This window comes from Pygocentrus nattereri, chromosome 28, assembly GCF_015220715.1.
Source record: "Pygocentrus nattereri isolate fPygNat1 chromosome 28, fPygNat1.pri, whole genome shotgun sequence".
NCBI lineage: Eukaryota > Metazoa > Chordata > Actinopteri > Characiformes > Serrasalmidae > Pygocentrus > Pygocentrus nattereri.
Genome location: NC_051238.1, coordinates 13,210,081 through 13,229,386, shown reverse-complemented (window position 1 = coordinate 13,229,386; position 19,306 = coordinate 13,210,081). Strand labels below are relative to the sequence as shown.

At 38.7% G+C, this 19,306-nt stretch overlaps 1 protein-coding gene across 2 annotated transcripts in view; it reads right to left on the bottom strand.

Moving 5' to 3' along the window:
• The window catches only part of ajap1 (adherens junctions associated protein 1), an 83,460-nt gene extending 64,425 nt beyond the window's left edge, over positions 1 to 19,035 (bottom strand). Inside the window, exon 1 of one of the 2 annotated variants that reach the window (XM_037535833.1) lies at positions 18,287 to 19,035. In XM_037535833.1, the coding sequence (XP_037391730.1) occupies positions 18,287 to 18,315 (29 nt within the window). In that variant the 5' untranslated portion in view covers positions 18,316 to 19,035. The remainder of the gene's footprint in view (positions 1 to 18,286) is intronic. The other variant, XM_017693407.2, reaches the window with a different exon arrangement.
• Positions 19,036 to 19,306: the final 271 nt, after the last annotated feature.

Below are 19,306 nucleotides of genomic sequence, written 5' to 3'. Positions count from 1 at the left end.
TCAGCTAGTCCATGTGCCATGTGTGTACAGTCACTGAGAATAAACTGGGCTGAGATCTAATCCATCCTTTATGAGCAAAGGTTCAGGTAATGAATCATCAGGGTGACAATTATAATTGACTATAATAACATTTTTAACTAAATGTAAAATTTTGTTGCCCCAAATATTTTTCCAAATCTATAAAATTTTCTACATTAATCTAAATCAGCTTATTTATATTTCAGTTTTTTAAAATAATTATGAATTATTAAAATTAAGCATAAGCACAGTCACTGTCAGACCAAAACACTTTTCTTTGCCCACACTGGCCCAAGTCATCCTGGCTCCTCCCACTCATCATCACACTCGCCTGTGCCTTGTTTCTGGAGTTACTGAATCTCAACAAAAATATCCCATTGTTTGTGCTCACTTTGTGCAAAGTCTTGCCATCTCTCAATGCATTTCTGATCTAATACCTTGTTTATATTTGTCTCTAGTTTTCTATGTTTGCCCTTTGTTCTGTTTTCACAGTTTTTGATTATGGATTCTCTCTGCGTACTTGCCTGCCTGTGCAGCAACCACTGTCAAGTGTTGAAAGTCCCTCAGTAAATCGACTCACTTTATGTATCTGACCGACTCCCATTCGTTACACAAATCAAGTTATTGTGAGGTGAGATGTACAGCCCTGATCATGATGGAGAAAAAGCATTACTCTGTAGGTCACAGACACAGACAGACTCTAAATGAGTTTGGTCTACAGTCTCTGAGAATCACAAAGAGCATATCTGTTAGTGTGGTGCATATGCACATCTCAGCAAGGACATGATATTCTATGCTGAAGACAATTTTAAAAGAAAAGTCTCTCAGGACAATATCCCCATCCACAAAGTCTGTTAATGAATAAATTACACATAGATGGCTGAGCAAGTACAAAATAAGTTTGGAAATTCATATTTATAAAGAAATGCATCCCTGTGTATGTCACTAAAGAGCATTTCTGACTGAACAGGTAAATTAGATTAGGTGATTCATGCATTTATTTCCAGAAATGTATTTATGTATTTATTTATGTTTTTTCTCATATGGATGAAATACATTGCTGCTCTCGGAATAAACCCTTATATCTCAATTTTGGCTGTTTTTCAGTTTTTGACATGATTTGAAAATACCTGTTGTCCTTTACATTTTGTGTAAATGTGTGTCTGGTTGCATTGCTTTACATTAAAACTAATGTAGGTAAGTTACCAGATGGAGATACAAGGTTTCTCCTGACAACAGTGATATGCAGTATACCATACCATATATTGCTCCACCCTTTATTTATTCAATTTCCAGTTAAAATGGCCATTAACTACAACTCATTTTCCAGGAGTAGCTTGCATAAGGAAGAAAGAAAGAAAAAAAGAAAGAAAAAGAAAGAAAGAATAGGCAGAATAATAGTAATTGGGCATATAGAGACAGTAAGAGAGGGAGAGGGAGATGGGGAAAAGAGATAAAGAGAGAGAAAAAGTCCTCCAAAACTCAAATAATCAAAAAATATTTTCAATATTCAGAAAAAATGTGACTCCTAATGAAAGTGCAAGACCTAGTAGGCCACCAATCCTGTCACTATCAGAAAAACAGTACTTAAAACTTTTATCTTTAAGAGAAAGGAGAATATCAAGCTCCACTCTTGCTTCAGATCATAAACAGTGCACGTGTTTCCTCTGTGAGAAGACAACTCAGCACTGTGGGTCTGAAAGGATGCGTAGCTGTTAAGAAGTTACTGAAAAAGATCAAGTCAAAGTTAAAATTAAGTCAAACAAAGAATCTGCTAATGTTATCCGTACAATGGACTGGTCATCCCAGAGCCCAGACCTTAAAATCACTGCATGTGTTTATGATTTCTTGTTATTGCAGAAAATGCAATCAACTTTTAAGACTGAACTTTGGAGATGTGGAAAAATATCCCTGCTAATTTCTTTAAAAAACTGAAAGCAAGTCTCCAACAAAAGTGAATGTTATAATAATGGCAAAGGGTGAATGCATTACGTACTGAAAAATGTGATATTTTTGAGGCTTCTGTTCCTAATTCTGAAAAATGAGCTATATTTGATGGTTTTATTGCCTGGTGTTTAATAAATGAAGGGTGTTCTCTAACTTTTGCACAGTACTGTATAAAAAACAAGCCTGCAAATTTACAAACAATACAATACCCAGGGGAAGACAGGATATCCCAGGTTTAAGTACACAATGCAATTTGAGCCTTTCCATAATATTTATAGGCCTTTCTAAGTCTGGATGTAATGCATGTAAAATAAATAATAGTCAGAAAATTATACCATATCTCAGATGCATAAATATATAAAACAAATTTGAGCAGCTGCATTTATACAAAGCTCAATATATGTAGAAAATAAATAACATGGACAACAAAAAATACATAGGGAAATATGCTTTAAACAAACAATTAAACACAACACACAAGGTTTGATCAGGACACAGTGCTCATGTCTATGGAAATATTGACATTTAATATTAGGTTCTGATCGTGCTGTAAAATCAAAATGAACAGCACTGTCAGGGCTAACTGATTGCATGGCTGACATTTCACTCAGTTGTCATTTATTTTGCATTCAGTGGCATGGCAAACGCTTCCCAGACTCAGGGGAATACAGACTGTATTTAGCCCTACAGTCTGTTCTGACTTTTAAACACTACTTTGAGCTCATTCTTTATCCATGACACGCACACACAAATGCCCACTGTCTCCCTGGCACTGTCCACTTATGGTCATCGAGAATTGGGCAACACTGTTGAAGCAATTATCCACTCATAGCCAGTGGCTAAATGTGAACAAAATGCTAATATGAGGTTCAGTCTGTCGTCGGTCGTTTCCCTCTTACGGAAAAAAAAATCCATTTAGCAAAAATTACTCAAAGGACGGTAACGTTTTCCACAAGGAAATTAATGAGGTAACCATTTATGAAGTGCATTTGATGAGGACATATTTCGCTTGAGAAATTCCATCAATGGCAATTATGTGCCATTAATGCACAGCACAGTCAGCTTCACCTCAGCAGACCTATATAAAGCGGGATTTCAGATGACATTTGAGGGGTCAGGGTACGGCAGTATGGACATTCAGGAGATGACATGCTTCATCCACAACATAATCAGTCACAAGGAAAACACAGTGACATATACAGACATGAAACAGTAAAAGTGTCTTGGTGGGGTAGAGTGTTCTTTTCAGGTTAGATCTTCTTGCATTTTAGCTCATCCTAAAGGTGTTCGATGGGGTTGAGGTCAGGGATCTGTGTGGGCCAGTCAAGTTCATCCACACCAGACTTACCCAACCATGCCTATGTGGACCTTGCTTTGTGTACTGGGACACAGTCATGCTAGAACAGAAAAGGGCCTTCCCCAAACGTTTCCCACAAAGTCGAAGGAAAACAATTCAAAACGTCTTGGTTTGCTGAAGAATTTAGATTTTCCCTCACTGGAACTAAGGGGTTCTAAGACAACCACTAAAAAACATCCCCATAGCATCATCCCTCCTCCACCAAACTTTAAAGTTGGTACAGTGCAATCAGGTAGGTAATGTTCTCCTGGCATTCACCAAATCCATCAGACTACCAGATAGAAAAGCATGATTCTTCACTCCATAGAATATGTTTCCACTGCTCCTGAGTCCAGTGGTGGTGTGCTTTATATCATTCTGTATGACACTAGACATTGCGCTTGGGGATGTAAAGCTTGCAAGCAGCTGCTTGGCCATTGAAACCCATGCCATGAAGCTCCCGGTGCACAGTTTTTGTGCTGATGTTAATGTCAGAGGAGGTTTGGAACTCTGCCATTATTGAGTCAGCAGAGCGCTGGTAACTTTTATGCACTATGTGCCTCGGCACTGAGTGCCCCGCTCTGTAACTTTACATGGTCTGACACGTGGTCAGGTGCTGTGGTTCCTAAATGCTTCCTCTTTTCGATAATACCAACTGTTGATCACTGAATATCTAGAAAGGATGAAATTTCGAACAACTACTTGTTGCAGTGGTAGCATATATTACAGAACCATGCTCAAATTCAGTGGGCTATTTATCAACCCATTATTTACAAATGTTTGTAAAGGCAGACTGAATGACTAGGTGCTTGATTTTATACACCTGTGGCAATGCGGCTGAATGAAGCACCAGAATTCAATGATTAAGAGGTGTGTCCCAATACTTTTGTCCATATAGTATACATTCCAGTACATATGCATTTCCTGGAATGGACCATCATTCAAGTCACAAATATTCATTGTTTTTTTCTATAAAGATACCATTTTCATTGATTCAATTTCCGGTCCAATTTCTGGTCCAGCCCAATTTTTAAAAGTTTTTTTCTTAGGAGAATAGATATAATTCCTTGTATAAGGAATTGGAAAAGCAAAGAAAAATAAGTGAAACAACAGGAGTTTCTAAAACTATAGATTAAAGCTTACTAAAATATATAGAGACAATGGAACTCCTAACATCAACTGGTAGACCATCACAACTGTGAGCATCAGATAAACAGTACTTAAAGCTTTCAACTTTAAGAGAGAGGAGAAAGTCAATCTCCACTCTCACTTTGAATCTTGAGAAGAAAATGCAACATTATGATGCTGGAAGGATGTGTAGCTTTCAAGAAGCCACTACTGAGACAAAGAAACAAAAAAAATAAAAATCTGCAAATCAAACAAAGAAGCAGCTGGTGTTGCCAGAACAATGAACCGCCCACCCCCAGGTCCAGACCTGAATGTGTTCGGAATTATTTGGATCATGAGAAGCAGAAAATGCAACCACCTTCTAAGACTGAACTTTGGAAGTGTGGAAAGATATCTCTGTACATTTCTTTGAAATGAAAAGCAAGTATCCTGAAAAAAGAGAAGGTGAAAAAAAAACAGGCAAGTAAGTGCTGTAAGTCAGTCAACCACAGATATCCATCAGCCATTTCACAATTTTCCATCCATGTCATTTCTTTAGTACACACTTCAAACCTCCATGGCTATGTTATCTCCCATGTTTGCACATTGTTTGTCTGCTTCAGCATCTTACCCCCAACTACACCCAATTAATTACCGCTGTTCATGGACAATTAAGTAGAACTGCAATCATATCTTAAGCTACTAGAAAACCTTCTGCATGCAACTCCATTTTTCTTGGTAATTTCAATGTAATCCTCTAAATCAGTTGTGTGGGTTTATCACCAGCTAAGCTACTACTGTCCATTATAGCACCATATGCTTAAAAAGCATTCAAAAGGCTTAAAAAGGCCTACATTCAAAAGGCCTACTTCTTTTCACATTCTCACTTCAGTATGAGGACTGCAGAGGACACAGATGTATTGTTCTAAATTTGCAGTAGGTTAAGTGTATCGATTGAGGGCAGTCTGGGGAGGAGAGCTTTGATCTATCTGTCTAAAAGTTCCATGATGGCATATTCCTGTGGCTTTATGTTCAAAGCCTAAAGAAGGTAGGATGTGAGTATTTAAAGAAACAGCATGGAAAGTGAAAAGAAGACAATAACTGGGGTTATTTAAAGAAATGTAGCTTGGAAATTTAGCAAAGGGACAGGTAGTGTGCATATATGTGGTACTGACATTGCCTATAACAGTCATATTTTTGCTAAACTGAGAACTATAGACCTATTTGGATGTGTAGTCAATTTCTTCACCACTAGTGTCCAGATAAATTGGCTTTAAGTTGTTTTAGGTTTACCATGAATACCATTTTTGAAAATCACCCCTCTGTGGTTAACTGAGGAGAGTTTTTTCCCCCAAAACATCAATTTGTCATTTGAATTACAAGGTCATTAAGCTGTCAATATAGGACAACAGGACTCCTGAGTGATGCAACCATCTAAGCATTAGCCCTATGATTATGAGTGCCTTGGGTGATGCTACAGTCATTCATGGCAGAAGTCCAAAAGAATGTAATAGGTCTTGCTGTCTCTGGGTGGTTAAGATGGCCCTCCCTCTCCCTGACTGCTCAAAGTGATGGTAGCCAAAGTGGGTATCAGTTTGCTGACAAATACTGTGTTTTTGAGGAACCATATGGTAGTGTTCACTATTCCATCTAGGCAGCCTTGTGTGACAGAGGGAGATCTAGCCAGTGTGTTGAATTAGCCACATCTAAAATAACAAAGAATGAGCAAAAAAAAAAAAAACAGCAATAGGAATATCTCTACATACTGTATATTCTACATCCAAAAGCCACTACTGTGTGAATTAACATGATAAGACTCACCAAAATACCCAGCGTAAACCAACAGCCTTTGTCGAGGGTGGTAGTTAAGTGGTTTTGGCAGTAGTAGGCTACAGATTGAGTGGCTGGTGGTGTTATATAACAGTGCTGAAGTAGTGCATAGTAATAGGGGTGGCTTTACTTTCAAATAACCCAGACCCTGTTTACACCTGGCCTGATAAGACTTGCATTTATGCTTTAAATGCATTTCTGGTTAGTCACATTGAAATTCAATTCTAGCATAGCATGTAATAATACAATTCGAACTGTGTTATTCATTCTTACACTAGCTTTGCATCAATGTTTACATAAAGATGGCATCTTAGAATGCAGAGCATCAGTTATTGGGCATCATGGTCATGGAACAGCAGAGGGAGACCCCTTCAGAGTACTGGGAAGAGTTTTGGTTGTTACATTTTCTCTTGTATAACATCTGAAAATGAAATAACATCTGAAATGTCTCTCAGACCTCCTCAAGTGGTTTGAGCAATCAGATATCAAATGAAAAGGTATCTTGGGTGCATGCACGCTTGCATTTTAATGTGGATAATCTCTATCTAATCTCGATCTAATCCTGATACTCAAGACTTATGAAACAATCAGGCGTAAACAGGGTAGCATTTATGTGGCAATATTTGTATCTAAACCACTTAATGACTTCAGAATACAGAAGATCCAGTGACATTTAGGGTTTAAAAAATGTATTGGATTTGAAATGTTTTGGTGTACCACTGGTTGTGATAGAAGTGATTTTAAAAACTTGGGTGCCACAACTTTTTATCTCCATTTTAGCGTCTTGGCTGTCAATATGTCTCAGTATGTTCTAATGTACTAGTAAAGGCTAAAAATATATGTATAATAATGAGAACACAGACTTACTTTGCTCTGCTTTAAGCTGAGACATAGCAGCTTTTCTCCCATTTCCAGCAGGAAACATTTCAGCAAAAGTAGAATATTTTCTTGTAAATGTAGCAGATTACAGTGAGCAAGAATGGTGGGTGGTCCTCCAGTGGCATTACTGGGTTTTACATCAGCGGAAGATGACATGCAAACTTGATCATATTGTCTGGGGCTAGGACTGGAGTTAGATGTAAGACTAGACTGAGTGTTAAGAAAAAATTAGAGAGGCTTGAATAGACATTTAGTTTAATGTGTGTTACCTTTCAAAACAGTGGAGTCACTTATCATTTTAATGATTTTTACTTTGCTCTGCTTTAAGCAGCTTTTCTCGCATCTCCGGCAAGAAACTTTTCTGCAAAAGTAGATTATCTTGTAAAATGTCTCTCAACGTTCAACTTTTAACGTGGCTGAAGTCACTTCTCATTCACCAGCTTCTTGTTTGAATTTTCCAGTTCACCCTTAAATGGGTCCTGAGGTGCTGGAATCTAACTGCTGCACCATATAAAGTGGAATGGGAAAACCCAAACAAGGAGTTGGTGATTGAGAAGCTGACTTCAGCTGCACTCCATTTTAGTGTTTGATAGTGTTAAACGAATCAGGAAAGCAGCTGGAGTGATTATAAATTCAAATAAGACCATTTGTCTCTAAACTATCATTTCTTTCGTTAATAGCTAGGCACAACTGTTGTCTGCATTGCTATGGTGACTAGCAGTCTGCACCAACCTTCAGGGTTAAATGGTGAATTAGCAGATATACATCCAACCCCAGCGTTTAAGATCATTTATTGTTAGAACTGTGTTAAAACAATCAACAGAGCTTAATTATATTGCAAAGGAGGATTATTTTATTTTCACCTAAAAATTCTGCTGTGGAGCTGCAACAGGGCAGAGCTGCGTGTTGCCGATCCCTGCCATAGATGATCATTTATTCACCTTAGAGGTTTATGGTATTAAGGAGACTACAAAATAAAACCCCGAAACTCACAGAAATTCTCCCATTAAAAATGCACAGAATGCCCATTTTTTGAAGGGAAATTTGTGCCGTTTGAAATGACAGAGAAAGTTAACAAATGTTATTTGGCTGTGATGTTTCTCATTAAATGCTGCACATTTATTACGGTGGACTTTGTGATTTCATTTCATCTTGATGTTGCACAGATGAACCACAGCAACCCTGCAGTCTTTACAGGTTTATGTCCTCTTTGAAGCAAAAAATGATGAAACAGCCATTATATTCATCCTCTTTGAGGATCTTGTAACTTACAAACACAAAAGGTTTTTATTTCCATTCCACTGAATATTATTAATGATAACCAGTACTCTAGGCACAGTTCTTTATGTACCGCAGGACAGCCGCTGTATGCAGTGCCATAATTTAGATCTCTTTGCATATAGCTCTGAATGTTGGCTCTGGCTATTACAGCTATTATTTGAAAGTGCTGATGGTGGCAGATTTGCTTCGAGTTTGAATTTACAATTATGGCTTTATTGGAATTACAAAAGATCATGTGTGCTTAAGCTCTTAGCCGAGAAAGCAAACAGTGCTCGTCTGGATGGAGGAGCAGAATCAGGCTGGTATTCACCGGGTTAGGACACAATACTGTGTCACCGTGTTCACATAGAATCTCATTATTTTAAATGAAACCTCATTATTCAATGTGAAATGTCATTAATTTCTCATGCAGGGCTCTGAGAGTCAAATCCTAAGGGGCTGCAGTATTGCAGAGCATGTTGTCTTTGCTTGAAGACACCTGTTTCAACTTGATAATTACCTAATGAGTCCAGTCAGTTGGTTCAACTTGAATTAAGTGAAGCGTCCAGTCAAATGTTTTAGAGTAGGCTGGGGAACTAGGGATCGGGGTCCAGCATAGTTTGGTGTTTTTTTTTTCTCTGTATCTCTAAAAACTCCAACTAAACCAGGCAATTAACTGAAGAGTTAAATCAGATGAACTTGATAAGAGAAATCACTAATTTGTACAGGAATGTGGCCCTAGAGCACTGGAGCTCTCCATCCCAGGTTAGTGGGGACAAATACAATGTAAATGCTGTGAGATGTGTGAAGTAGGGCTGTATGCTAATGGTTAAAATGAGAAAACAGCCTTTTCCTTCACATTGTGTATTATAAGCCTTCATTAATTCAAATCATCTCTACCAAAAGTCTTTTTTTTTTTAATTCAAATCAAACAAAGAAGTTGCTGGTGTTCTCAAAGTAATGGACAGTCCAGACATTAACATCATGGATTGTGTTTGGGACTACTTGGAATGTGAGAAGCAGAAAATGCAACCAACTTCTAAGACTGAACTTTAGAGATTTCTTTGAAAAACTAAAAGCAAGAACCTGAAAAGAATGGAAGCTGTAATAAAGGGACAATAAAGTACAATAAAGTGTAAAAAGTACAATAAATATTAAAAATGTGTTACTAATTTTAGTTGTTGAAGCTTCGGTTTGATTTTTCATTAAATATACACTTTCTGCTTTTATTTGGGTGATTGCTTTTGACTGGAAATGAAATGAATGAAGGGTGGTATATGTCTCTGCCCATTATTGTTAATATACTGTAACCTACCACTAGCTAATGTCATCAAAAATAACTAATAACGTATCATAATTGCCATAAATGACCATTACAATGTTCACCAATATTGAAGTTGATTATGTTTAATTTATTGAAGATGTCTAAAACAGTGATCCGAATTAAAATCCAGTTGTGCAGGCTAGCCTGCTCAGAAAATCCTGCTCTTTGCTAATTACGCACTGTGCACTGTCATTAGACCTGCTTTGGTATGCATGTTCTATGGTCTGAAGTAACCTTATTACAGCTGGTGTCTTGTTAACTCATTTGGATGTTCACTGGTGACTGGCTTTGCTTTCAACAGCGAACCCCCATGGTTTTCTTTTCCACGTGAAGAATCTGTTTAACTGTTTTGCTCATAAATCAGCTGTTGTGCTGAAAGGGCTCTTTAAGTTATCGTGACAGTGTCTGCATTGCTGTATGCTTTAATGTCATATATAGTAAGCAATTATGCTGTTCAATTACGCTACTCATGTATTGTAGAGCTGTAATTCGTGTTTAAGCTAACCTTATCCTATCAGGCTGACGTTTTATTATAGTGACTCATGGGCTAGTCATTAGCACAGAGGATATGATGGCCCACTCCCTATTCACTGCACATCTATAGAGCATCATACGCTTTATTACTCCTGTCTAATGCACTGCAGTGCCTTACTTCATGCTAGTGATATGTCATGCCTTCTTCCTGAAGAAATGGAACCTAAGATGGGACTCTGCACTGAAAAAGGCGTGTATGTAAATAATGTATATCACATCAACATAATCAAACTGGCTGATGTACGCATTTAAATCAATTCAAGAAAAACCTTTTCAGTGCAACTGCTTGGCCAATGGAAAATACCACCCAGCTCGAGTCGGGCAAACCTAGCCATTTTTTAAAAATGTTTTGATGAGGATTAAATCCCTTTTTGTACCAGCAACCTACATAAAAATAAATATGACTTGTGAAAAGGTACTAGCAAATATATTGTTGACTATGAAGTAGAACAGCAAACATCAGCACAATAAATTTATAAACACATTTTATCTACAAGATGTCTACAGCATGTTTCTACAGAAACCTATTCCCAGGTAGAGAAGAAAAAAAGCTAATAATAATATTAATAATAATAATAATAATAATTGCTTTTTTAATTTTCTTTAAAAAGTTACCCATGTCGAAATAAGTTATTTCTATGCAAAAAAAAATCAGTATCTTGTAATAATAACTTATTATCCCAACATAATTACTTGCTCTCTTGAAATGTAATAACAGATTTGTTTAAAACAATATATCTCAAAATTATATTTATTTATTTATAATAAATTATAAATACATTAATATTTTATATGTATTATTATTAATAATAATTAGTATTAAATTAGTACAATTATTATTATTAAATTAGTAAACATTCTAAAATAAGCAATTATTTCAAGATATTAATATGTGAAGAAGATAAGTTAGTACTTGAGTATACTGAGTCTATAATTTGAGAGAATAATCAATATTTTGAAATATTGAAAAGTCAATATTAAATTAATGAATTAAAAAATAATAAATTTAATAATAATAATAATAATAATAATAATGTTATGCGTTTGTTCTCCTCTAGCTGGCAGTAATAGGGTACCATATGTTTCTGATAAATTTGTGAATAAAATGTTATATATAAATAAAATTAACTGTTTTGAATTTATAAGGGAGGAATTGGGTCTTATTGTTTACTGTAGGGGGCTTACTTGTAAAACCATGCCACAACATATACACAGTATTCAATACCTGACAGAAAATATGAAAAATGTTACTTTTATGGTGTAAAAAGTCTTCAGGATGAATCCTGAGATGTGTAGTGCCAGAGAGCTTTCAAATTCCACCATTCCACAGATGAGGTTGCTATGGTAATATGAAAAAGTGACCAAACGGTGCTAGTTCAACTCAAACCTGTTTAATTGCATAAAAAGCTGTTCTATTTTCCCTGCATTAGGTTGTTCTCTCTTACCTACCTCATGAATTGACTGGTATTGAAATACTGTCTTTTATGGTCACATACCTGGTTACATATACACAGAAACATGCAGATGCACACATACAATCACGCATACGCATGTGCACACACCCTCCCACAGACATGCAGAGCGCAGCAGTGGCCTGAAGGCCTGGGATCAGCTGTTATTATGGATGAATTGAGTAATATTGCATCAGCGCTGATGGAGGATCCTTGTTCCCTCTGAAGAAAGTTTACTGATGAAAAAAGGCAACAGCCACAGGCATCAAAATGACCCATTAATGAATCCCCTCACACAACTGTGTTCACACCCCTCCAGCTAAATATGCACACAAACACACAGCCGAATACAAAAGCTCAGTGAATGAGAAAGCTATTAAAAGCCTCCAGTCCACTTCCCTCCAACAGAGCCCACTTATAATAAACAATAATCACCCGTTTACATCATCGCTCCAATTAAAGTCCAGACCTGCTGAAGCACAAGAGAAATGACCACAGAGAGCCTGAAGAACGAGTTACAATATCTTTCTCTGTTTTATCCCACTGAGAAGAGGAAAACAGAGAGAGTGAGAGAGTGGGTTTGAGAGAGACAGGAAAAGAGGGGGAGGAGGGGGAGAGAAACAGGAAAAGAGAGGGGTGTTGAGAGAGAGAGAGAGAGAGAGAGAGAGAGATGGGGAGAAGGTGGGGTTTGAGGGGAATGGAGAGAGAGAGGGAGAGAGATGCAGAGAGGGAGGGAGGGGTTTAAGAGAGGGATTGAGAGATGGGGAGAGAAGGGATTTGAGAGTGTAAGGACAAGAAAAAATAAAAGAGAGAGAAAGACAGCTAGAGAGGAGAAATTAAAAGTGAGAGAGGGGTTGGGAGAGAAACAGAAATGAGGGGAAAATAAAAAGGAGAGAAAGAGAAAGAGGATGAGGAGAGATATTGAGAAAGAGGAAGAAAAGAAAAAGTGATCATTAAAAAGGGCATATAACAGAGATAAACAGCTAGAGAAAGAAAAAGGGAGAGATGAAAAATAAAAAGTGAGGGGGTTTGAGAGAGACACAGAGGGAAAAACAGAGCGAGAGAAAGAAAAAGGGGTGAGATAGAATGAGTAAAAGAGAGAGAGAGAGAGAGAGAGAGAGAGAGAGAGAGAGAGAGAGAGGAGCCCTGGAGGGCATTCGGCTCAGTTGGTGTAGTGGTGTGACGGATAAATTTGAGGCTTTGCAGAAGCAGTATTGATCGAACAAAAGCTCCAACATGAATCAGGTATATGTACTGCCTCCCTCGGCCCTATTAAAGAGTCCATACAGGGAGGCACAGGGCACTCCTCAGCCGCCGCTGTGACTCACCCACGCCTGCACTCTCTGACCAAACCCGCCAAGTCCCCTGAGCCCATACATTTACAGTCCCCAGCAGGGACCTACACAGCTCACAGCTCAATTTTTCATTTTTCAACAGTACAGGTTTTCAGAGAGCAACAGAGAACCAGACCACACCCTCCCAAACCCACCCTATAAACATCCCAAACTGTCTGTGAACAGAGAATATGTCTGTGTCATTTGATACAGATGTCCAAAATAGTGATTAGGTGGGGAAAATGCTGAAGTGCCCCTTTAACACAACTGTTTTGACATACATGCTTAAGAAACTGTGGTTAAGAAATTAGTGAATAAATAAAATATTCAGTTATTCATCTCCTAAGGTTTCTTAATGAGACAATGCATCAGTGGTGCTTTATATACGCTGTTATAATAAATGTCACAGTGAATACTTTTCAGTGGTAAGAATTTGGAAAACAAAAATCAGTGAACGTTCATTTGTGGAATTAAGTGCTGTACTCTTATCAGGACGTGGCATGTCAAAGCCCTCTGATTAAGATATTTCAGCATTAATGTCATCTGCTCCATTAGCTTCTGTACAGAGTGTCATTTCTGCCTTATTGAACCTCTGAGGGCTCGTTACGTAACGCGTTTTAAGTGTTTGAGCACACTCAAACTGTCCTTCTATCACATCAAGCCATCAAGAGCAACAAATATCAGAGAGGTGAAGAGCACGACTGGCATGAAACATGGCTACATCATAAAGAGAGGGAGAGAGAGAGGCTGACAGAAAAGCTCTACAGAATGACAGATGCATCATGATACCTCCCTCTGTGGAGTTTGCGCTAATGAGATGCGTCTGCATTGCCTTTAGAGGAGACACACATTAGACTTTTCCATTTGCTATAATGGTTTGTATAAGAGCCTCGGAAATCGTTATAAGACATTAACTGAATGTCAAAATGGGTCAGCATAGGTTATCTCGTAGTTTCTGACTCCACATACAAACACATATATTGAATGTATATACACACACACACACACACACACACACACACACACACACACACACACACACACACACAAAACTGCTGGTAACTTGGTAAAAGCAAAAAGCATACTTTTACTTTCACCATGAAATTTACCTACAATGTACCGGGAAACAGAAATATGAAATTATGCAGATGAATTATGAATTTATGTAAAAAAAAAATTGGATATATACTAAAAGGTGTGTATATATACTAATATACTAAAATGTGTTTTACTCCCTGTACCTATAATGCTGATATATGTAAATTGAATAAGTGAATGGGATGTTTCTGCAGCTCTATTTGGTCCATATATGGACTGAATGGACTGGAGAGTGAATGGGCTGTTTCTGACGCTTGTTTATGTGCTATGTCAAACTTCACAAAAGCATGGAAAATCAGGTTTTCTATGTCATGGGCTCTTTATCTTGTATAATCAATTTCAATTGTTGATAGGCTAGGTACAGTTTTAGTTTAGATTCTGCAATAAATTCTGTAGTAGGAGGACACAGTTAACCACAATCTGGCTCCTCAAGCACAGATTTAACCCCAATTTACTATCAAAAGAGATAATCCACTGAAAATGCTTCACCGAGTGCACCACAAGTTTTGTTTTTTTAATGTAGTGAAAACTGACCATGTAAAATGGAACTGAGTAATTAAACCAGGTATTAAGTACATTTGGTGATGTCATGATCACTCGATTAGAAAATTAAAAATGCAAGTTCAGTGTTAGAACTTAGTTGAATTCTCTGCTCCTTGTGGGTCATTTGGTGGGTGATTTTCAACTTTTTTGTCTCTTTACTTTTCTCAGGAATGACTTCTGTGAGTTACACATCTTTTCAGTCTTGCATCATTACGTTGTCTCCTCAAAGTTGAAGGATGGACAAAAACACCTCTGGATTTTTTCATATCTGAAGCAAGAAACCAAGAAAGCTTGATTTTCTCCTCTCTCTCAAAGATGAAAGCTTTAAGTACTGCTTATCTGATGGTGACAGTTTTGGTGGTCTTCCAGTTCTTGCGCAGTTATCAGGAGTCCAATTTTACCAATATCTGTAATTTTTTGAACGTCAGCTCTGGAAACTCCATGTGTTTTCCCTTGACTTTCTCCTTCCTTATGCATGTGGATTATCTTATGTCCAATCTTCTTAGAAATATCTCCTGAAAACTGAATTACTTTTCTTTTTAAAGGCTTCCTAGCTAATCTATTTGCCATAATGTTGTATATAATAAACTAATGTTTTATATAATAAAAGCTATGTATAGCTTATTTGGCCTTTTTTCAAAACTCACTTAAACAGTACTCGATTATTGATACAATCAATAGTGACAACCCTAATTACATCGAATGTAAACTGGATTATACAAGCACTTGTAGGTCTGTTGACACTTTTAAGGCAGAATGTTCTACTGGACTTTTCCTGCTTAAATTCATAATTGTGTAACCTTTATTACTGAACTCAACGATGACGAAAGGCATTAGATAACAGAGTGCTTCTAAATGGTCTAAATTCTCCTGTTTGTCCAGCGTTTTGTGGGGCAACGTTAGGCCAGCAGTTTCTCCTGTATTGCTGCTCACTTTACGAGCCCATAATAACTCTGTTCAGTGAGCTTTAACAGAGAGGTCCTCCCCTGCCTGCTGTATCAGAGCCCATTTCCACTCTGGCTTTTTTTTTTCTTGTCTCCTTTCCTTTTTTATAAGAAGATATGGGAGGGAACTCATTCTTAGCAGAAGGTTCTCCTGAGAACTGGAGCTTTGAGATACAGCACTACGCGAGGCCTCTAACTCATTGACTACCTGATTCAATATCCATTTTCACAACCTTAGTGTTTGTATAATTTAAAAAAAATTAGATGCCAAATTTCATTTGATTTGACATGTTAGCCTTATGAAGTGATGAGAGTGTACATAAGTTGTATCAGTGAGAAGCTACCTTTTAATACATGCTATGTAACAGCCTTTTGAAGTGTCTTTAAATTTTTATATGCTTTCTTTGCCTCTAGGTCAATCTACCTTCCATCAGAGTGCACTGGGTTTTGAACACCATCATGAAAATGCATCATGTATATTTCTCGATGAAATTCAGACCAGTAGGTCTACGGTTGTTGCTAAATAACTGATGTTGTTTGGCCACGTTTCATTTCAGTGTAATGGTGCCTAGTCTGAAATGAACTGTGCATTGCTCGATAAGATCAGCCTCCACAGCTCCACAAAAAGCACTCTCCTATCTCTACTTATTCTGAAAAGAAAATTCATTAAGGGCTCTGAACAGGCTTTCTGGAACATGCTCATAGTATAATTACAGCAGCTACTAGCCCCTAAAGACATAAAAGGGGAATTCCACCAATTTTTGACAATTTCTGCACAATACAAGCATTTAGAAGTAAGCAAAGTCAGTGGATTCATGTGAAATACTCCATTCTAGAGATATTTAGACTTGTTCATTGCAGTGCTGATAGGAATCAGAGGACTGAATATGTAACGCCTCTAAAAGCAACATCAGAGAAAGCAAATACCTGAAACAGCTATGAATATGATACCTGATATTTGAGACGTTGTTTGGCATAAAACATTTTTTTTATCTATTTATGGCAGGCAGATAGATACAGAGGGTTCTAGGGCCAAATAGTCCCCAAAGTAAATCTATTTATATATTTAAGACTATTTTAATTACTATGAGAGATTTAAAAGTAAATTTACCGGTCATTTTGGACAGTCAATCAAATTTGCATGGTAGATATCATAATCCCTGATTCCTATCCCCACCACTGTAAAGGGAATGAGTCAGTGAGATTCTCTACTGTGAGCTATTTAAAATCAAACCACTCTCAGTGACAGAGTTTGCATTTCAAAGACTGTTAGAAAAAAATGAAAAAGCCATAGAATCTCTTAAATTCCATGATATTTAACCGAACATCCAATTTGTAGAAGTAAATTCATCAAGGATGATTGTGCACTCTTGATGACCATCTGATCTCCAACACACTAAAGGCGCTAAAAGGGTGTTCCTTGGAGCAATACCACATAAGAACCACTTTTATTTCCATAAAGAACATTTCAATGGATGATGCTCTGGTACAAATAAGATGTACAAGAGTGAAAAAACCTTTAAAAAAACTTTCAAAAACCTCACTGGTCTACACCAAGTACAGCCAATTCCCAGAAGTCAAGAATCAATGGTATTTATTTATCAAGAGTTTAAGCCAACAATTCCCAATCCAGTCCATCTGACAGCCCACATTTTCGCCCTCTCCCAGATCTTAACCCCAGAACACAGCAGTCTAGAACACGGAATACCTGAAGCGGTGGCGCGGAAAGGTAGAATATGAAGTATCCTGACGTCCCTAAGGACTAGATTGGAAAACACTGTCCTAAACAACAATAAAAAGGCTTTTCTCTTTAGAGATTTTAAGCTGAGATCCTTCTTCATTTGCAGCTGGTAAATAACCTGGGTAAATCAGGTTTAAGGAACAAAAAGTGCTTCAAAATAAATAAATACACTGCGTGGATTTCTGAGAGCTGATATTTCTGTGGTGTAAACTCTCCAAGGAGGTGAAAGCCATGTTTACTTCCAACGGGTCTCCTTCTTGAGGGTGATACACCTGGATTCATCTGCATCTTTGCTCAAACATGACTTTCCACCAGCAGCCCACATAAAGCCCTAACCTTATAATTAAATGTCATTTCCATAGCCCTGCCTTTTGATGAACCAAGTCTATTACGTAATATTCTTAAAAAGACTGTACAGGGCATAGAGTTAATTGCATGGGGTGTGCGTAGGCGTGTGAGTGCGCGCGCGCGCGCGTGAGTGTGTGTGTGTGTGTGTGTGTGTGTGTGTGTGTGTGTGTGTGTCTGTATATGTGTGTTAGGCAGCAGGTAGTCGACCTAATTGCTAGAACTGATGTGAAGTTGCCTCGCATTGCAGCGCGGTTGTTTGGCGCCCCCTAGCGAGCGTGAAATAATCAGGAAAAAACTTGTTTCTTAATTGCGTTATGAGCGTCCTTCCAGAGCAGCCAAAATCGCTCAGACCTGAAAATAAAAACACAAAAGCTCTGAGAGCTTATTGGGTCAGTTTAGCGGGAATAACAGATTATGACCCGATATCGCAAGTGAGCCGAAGAGAGGATTTAAACACTCAAACAGTGCAACTATTTGCCTTGCAGTTCTTTCTGAAGGAGATCTACCAAGCTCGTAATATCTGCACGCTGTCCTGCAAAACACCACGTCTATTTCAACGTGCAACGCCAAAAGCAGCGTCTGAACGTCTTACCTGCGCGCTATACACCGTTTTATCCACATATTTGTCGACAGCGATTCCAGATCAGTCCTCCTCCCATTGACGTTGGACTCCCCAAATGTCGACGCTCGCTCTCCTTTCCAACCTTCACCTCAGCGCTCTTACTCCACACGGCCTGAACGCGAACATGCTACGCTCGCGCATCCGCGAGGGCTCCGGATCCGCGCGCACCACGCACGCACGCACGAGAGCAAGGACGCGCGTTTCGTGCTCAGGTGAGGGACGGGGGGCTGTCAGTGTGGGCTGACGGAAGCAAAAAGAAAAAAAAAGGAAAAAGAAAAAGAAAAACGAGAAACAATAAAGCGGAAAAAGCTGCCTCCTTCAGCTGAAAAGTTCACGAGACCTCGCTTCGTACTCCGGTGAAGGAGAAGTCGAGGAGCAGCGGGAACATGATCTCGGCTGCGAGATGAAAGCGTCCGCGTCTCCTGCGCACACGAGCGCGCACTTTCTCTACATTCTCGTTACTCTTATCTTCGTCGTCGTCGTCAGGCGGATGGGAAGCAAAGGTGAGAGGAGCGCGCGACATGAAGCAGCCAGACGCGCGAGCGAGCCGTCACGTCAGTCGAACGGCGGTGGACACTTGGCCAGCGTTACGCGTAACCGGACAGAGACGGCGAGATGAAACGCCACTTTCAGGCGCGCGCCGCTGCCATCGCGCGCGGACAGAGTGAGTGCGCAGTGCTCTCAGCCCTGCATGCGCGCTATGCTCTCTCTCTCTCTCTCTCTCTCTCTCTCTCTCTCTCTCTCTCTCTCTCTCTCTCTACAGCTCGCTCGTTCGCGCGCTCTGCTTCCCCCACTCAGCCCCCTTCCCTCCCCTGGATAACAACCTGCCAGTCCTGCTTCGGCTCACACCCCCGTGACGTCATCCGAAAGTAAAGTATGTAACGTTAGAGACGTTGCAGGTCCACATCACCAGCATAGACATCACCGGTAGTGGCTGTATGTGATGGAGAGAGAGAGAGAGAGAAATATATATATATATATACTTCTGTT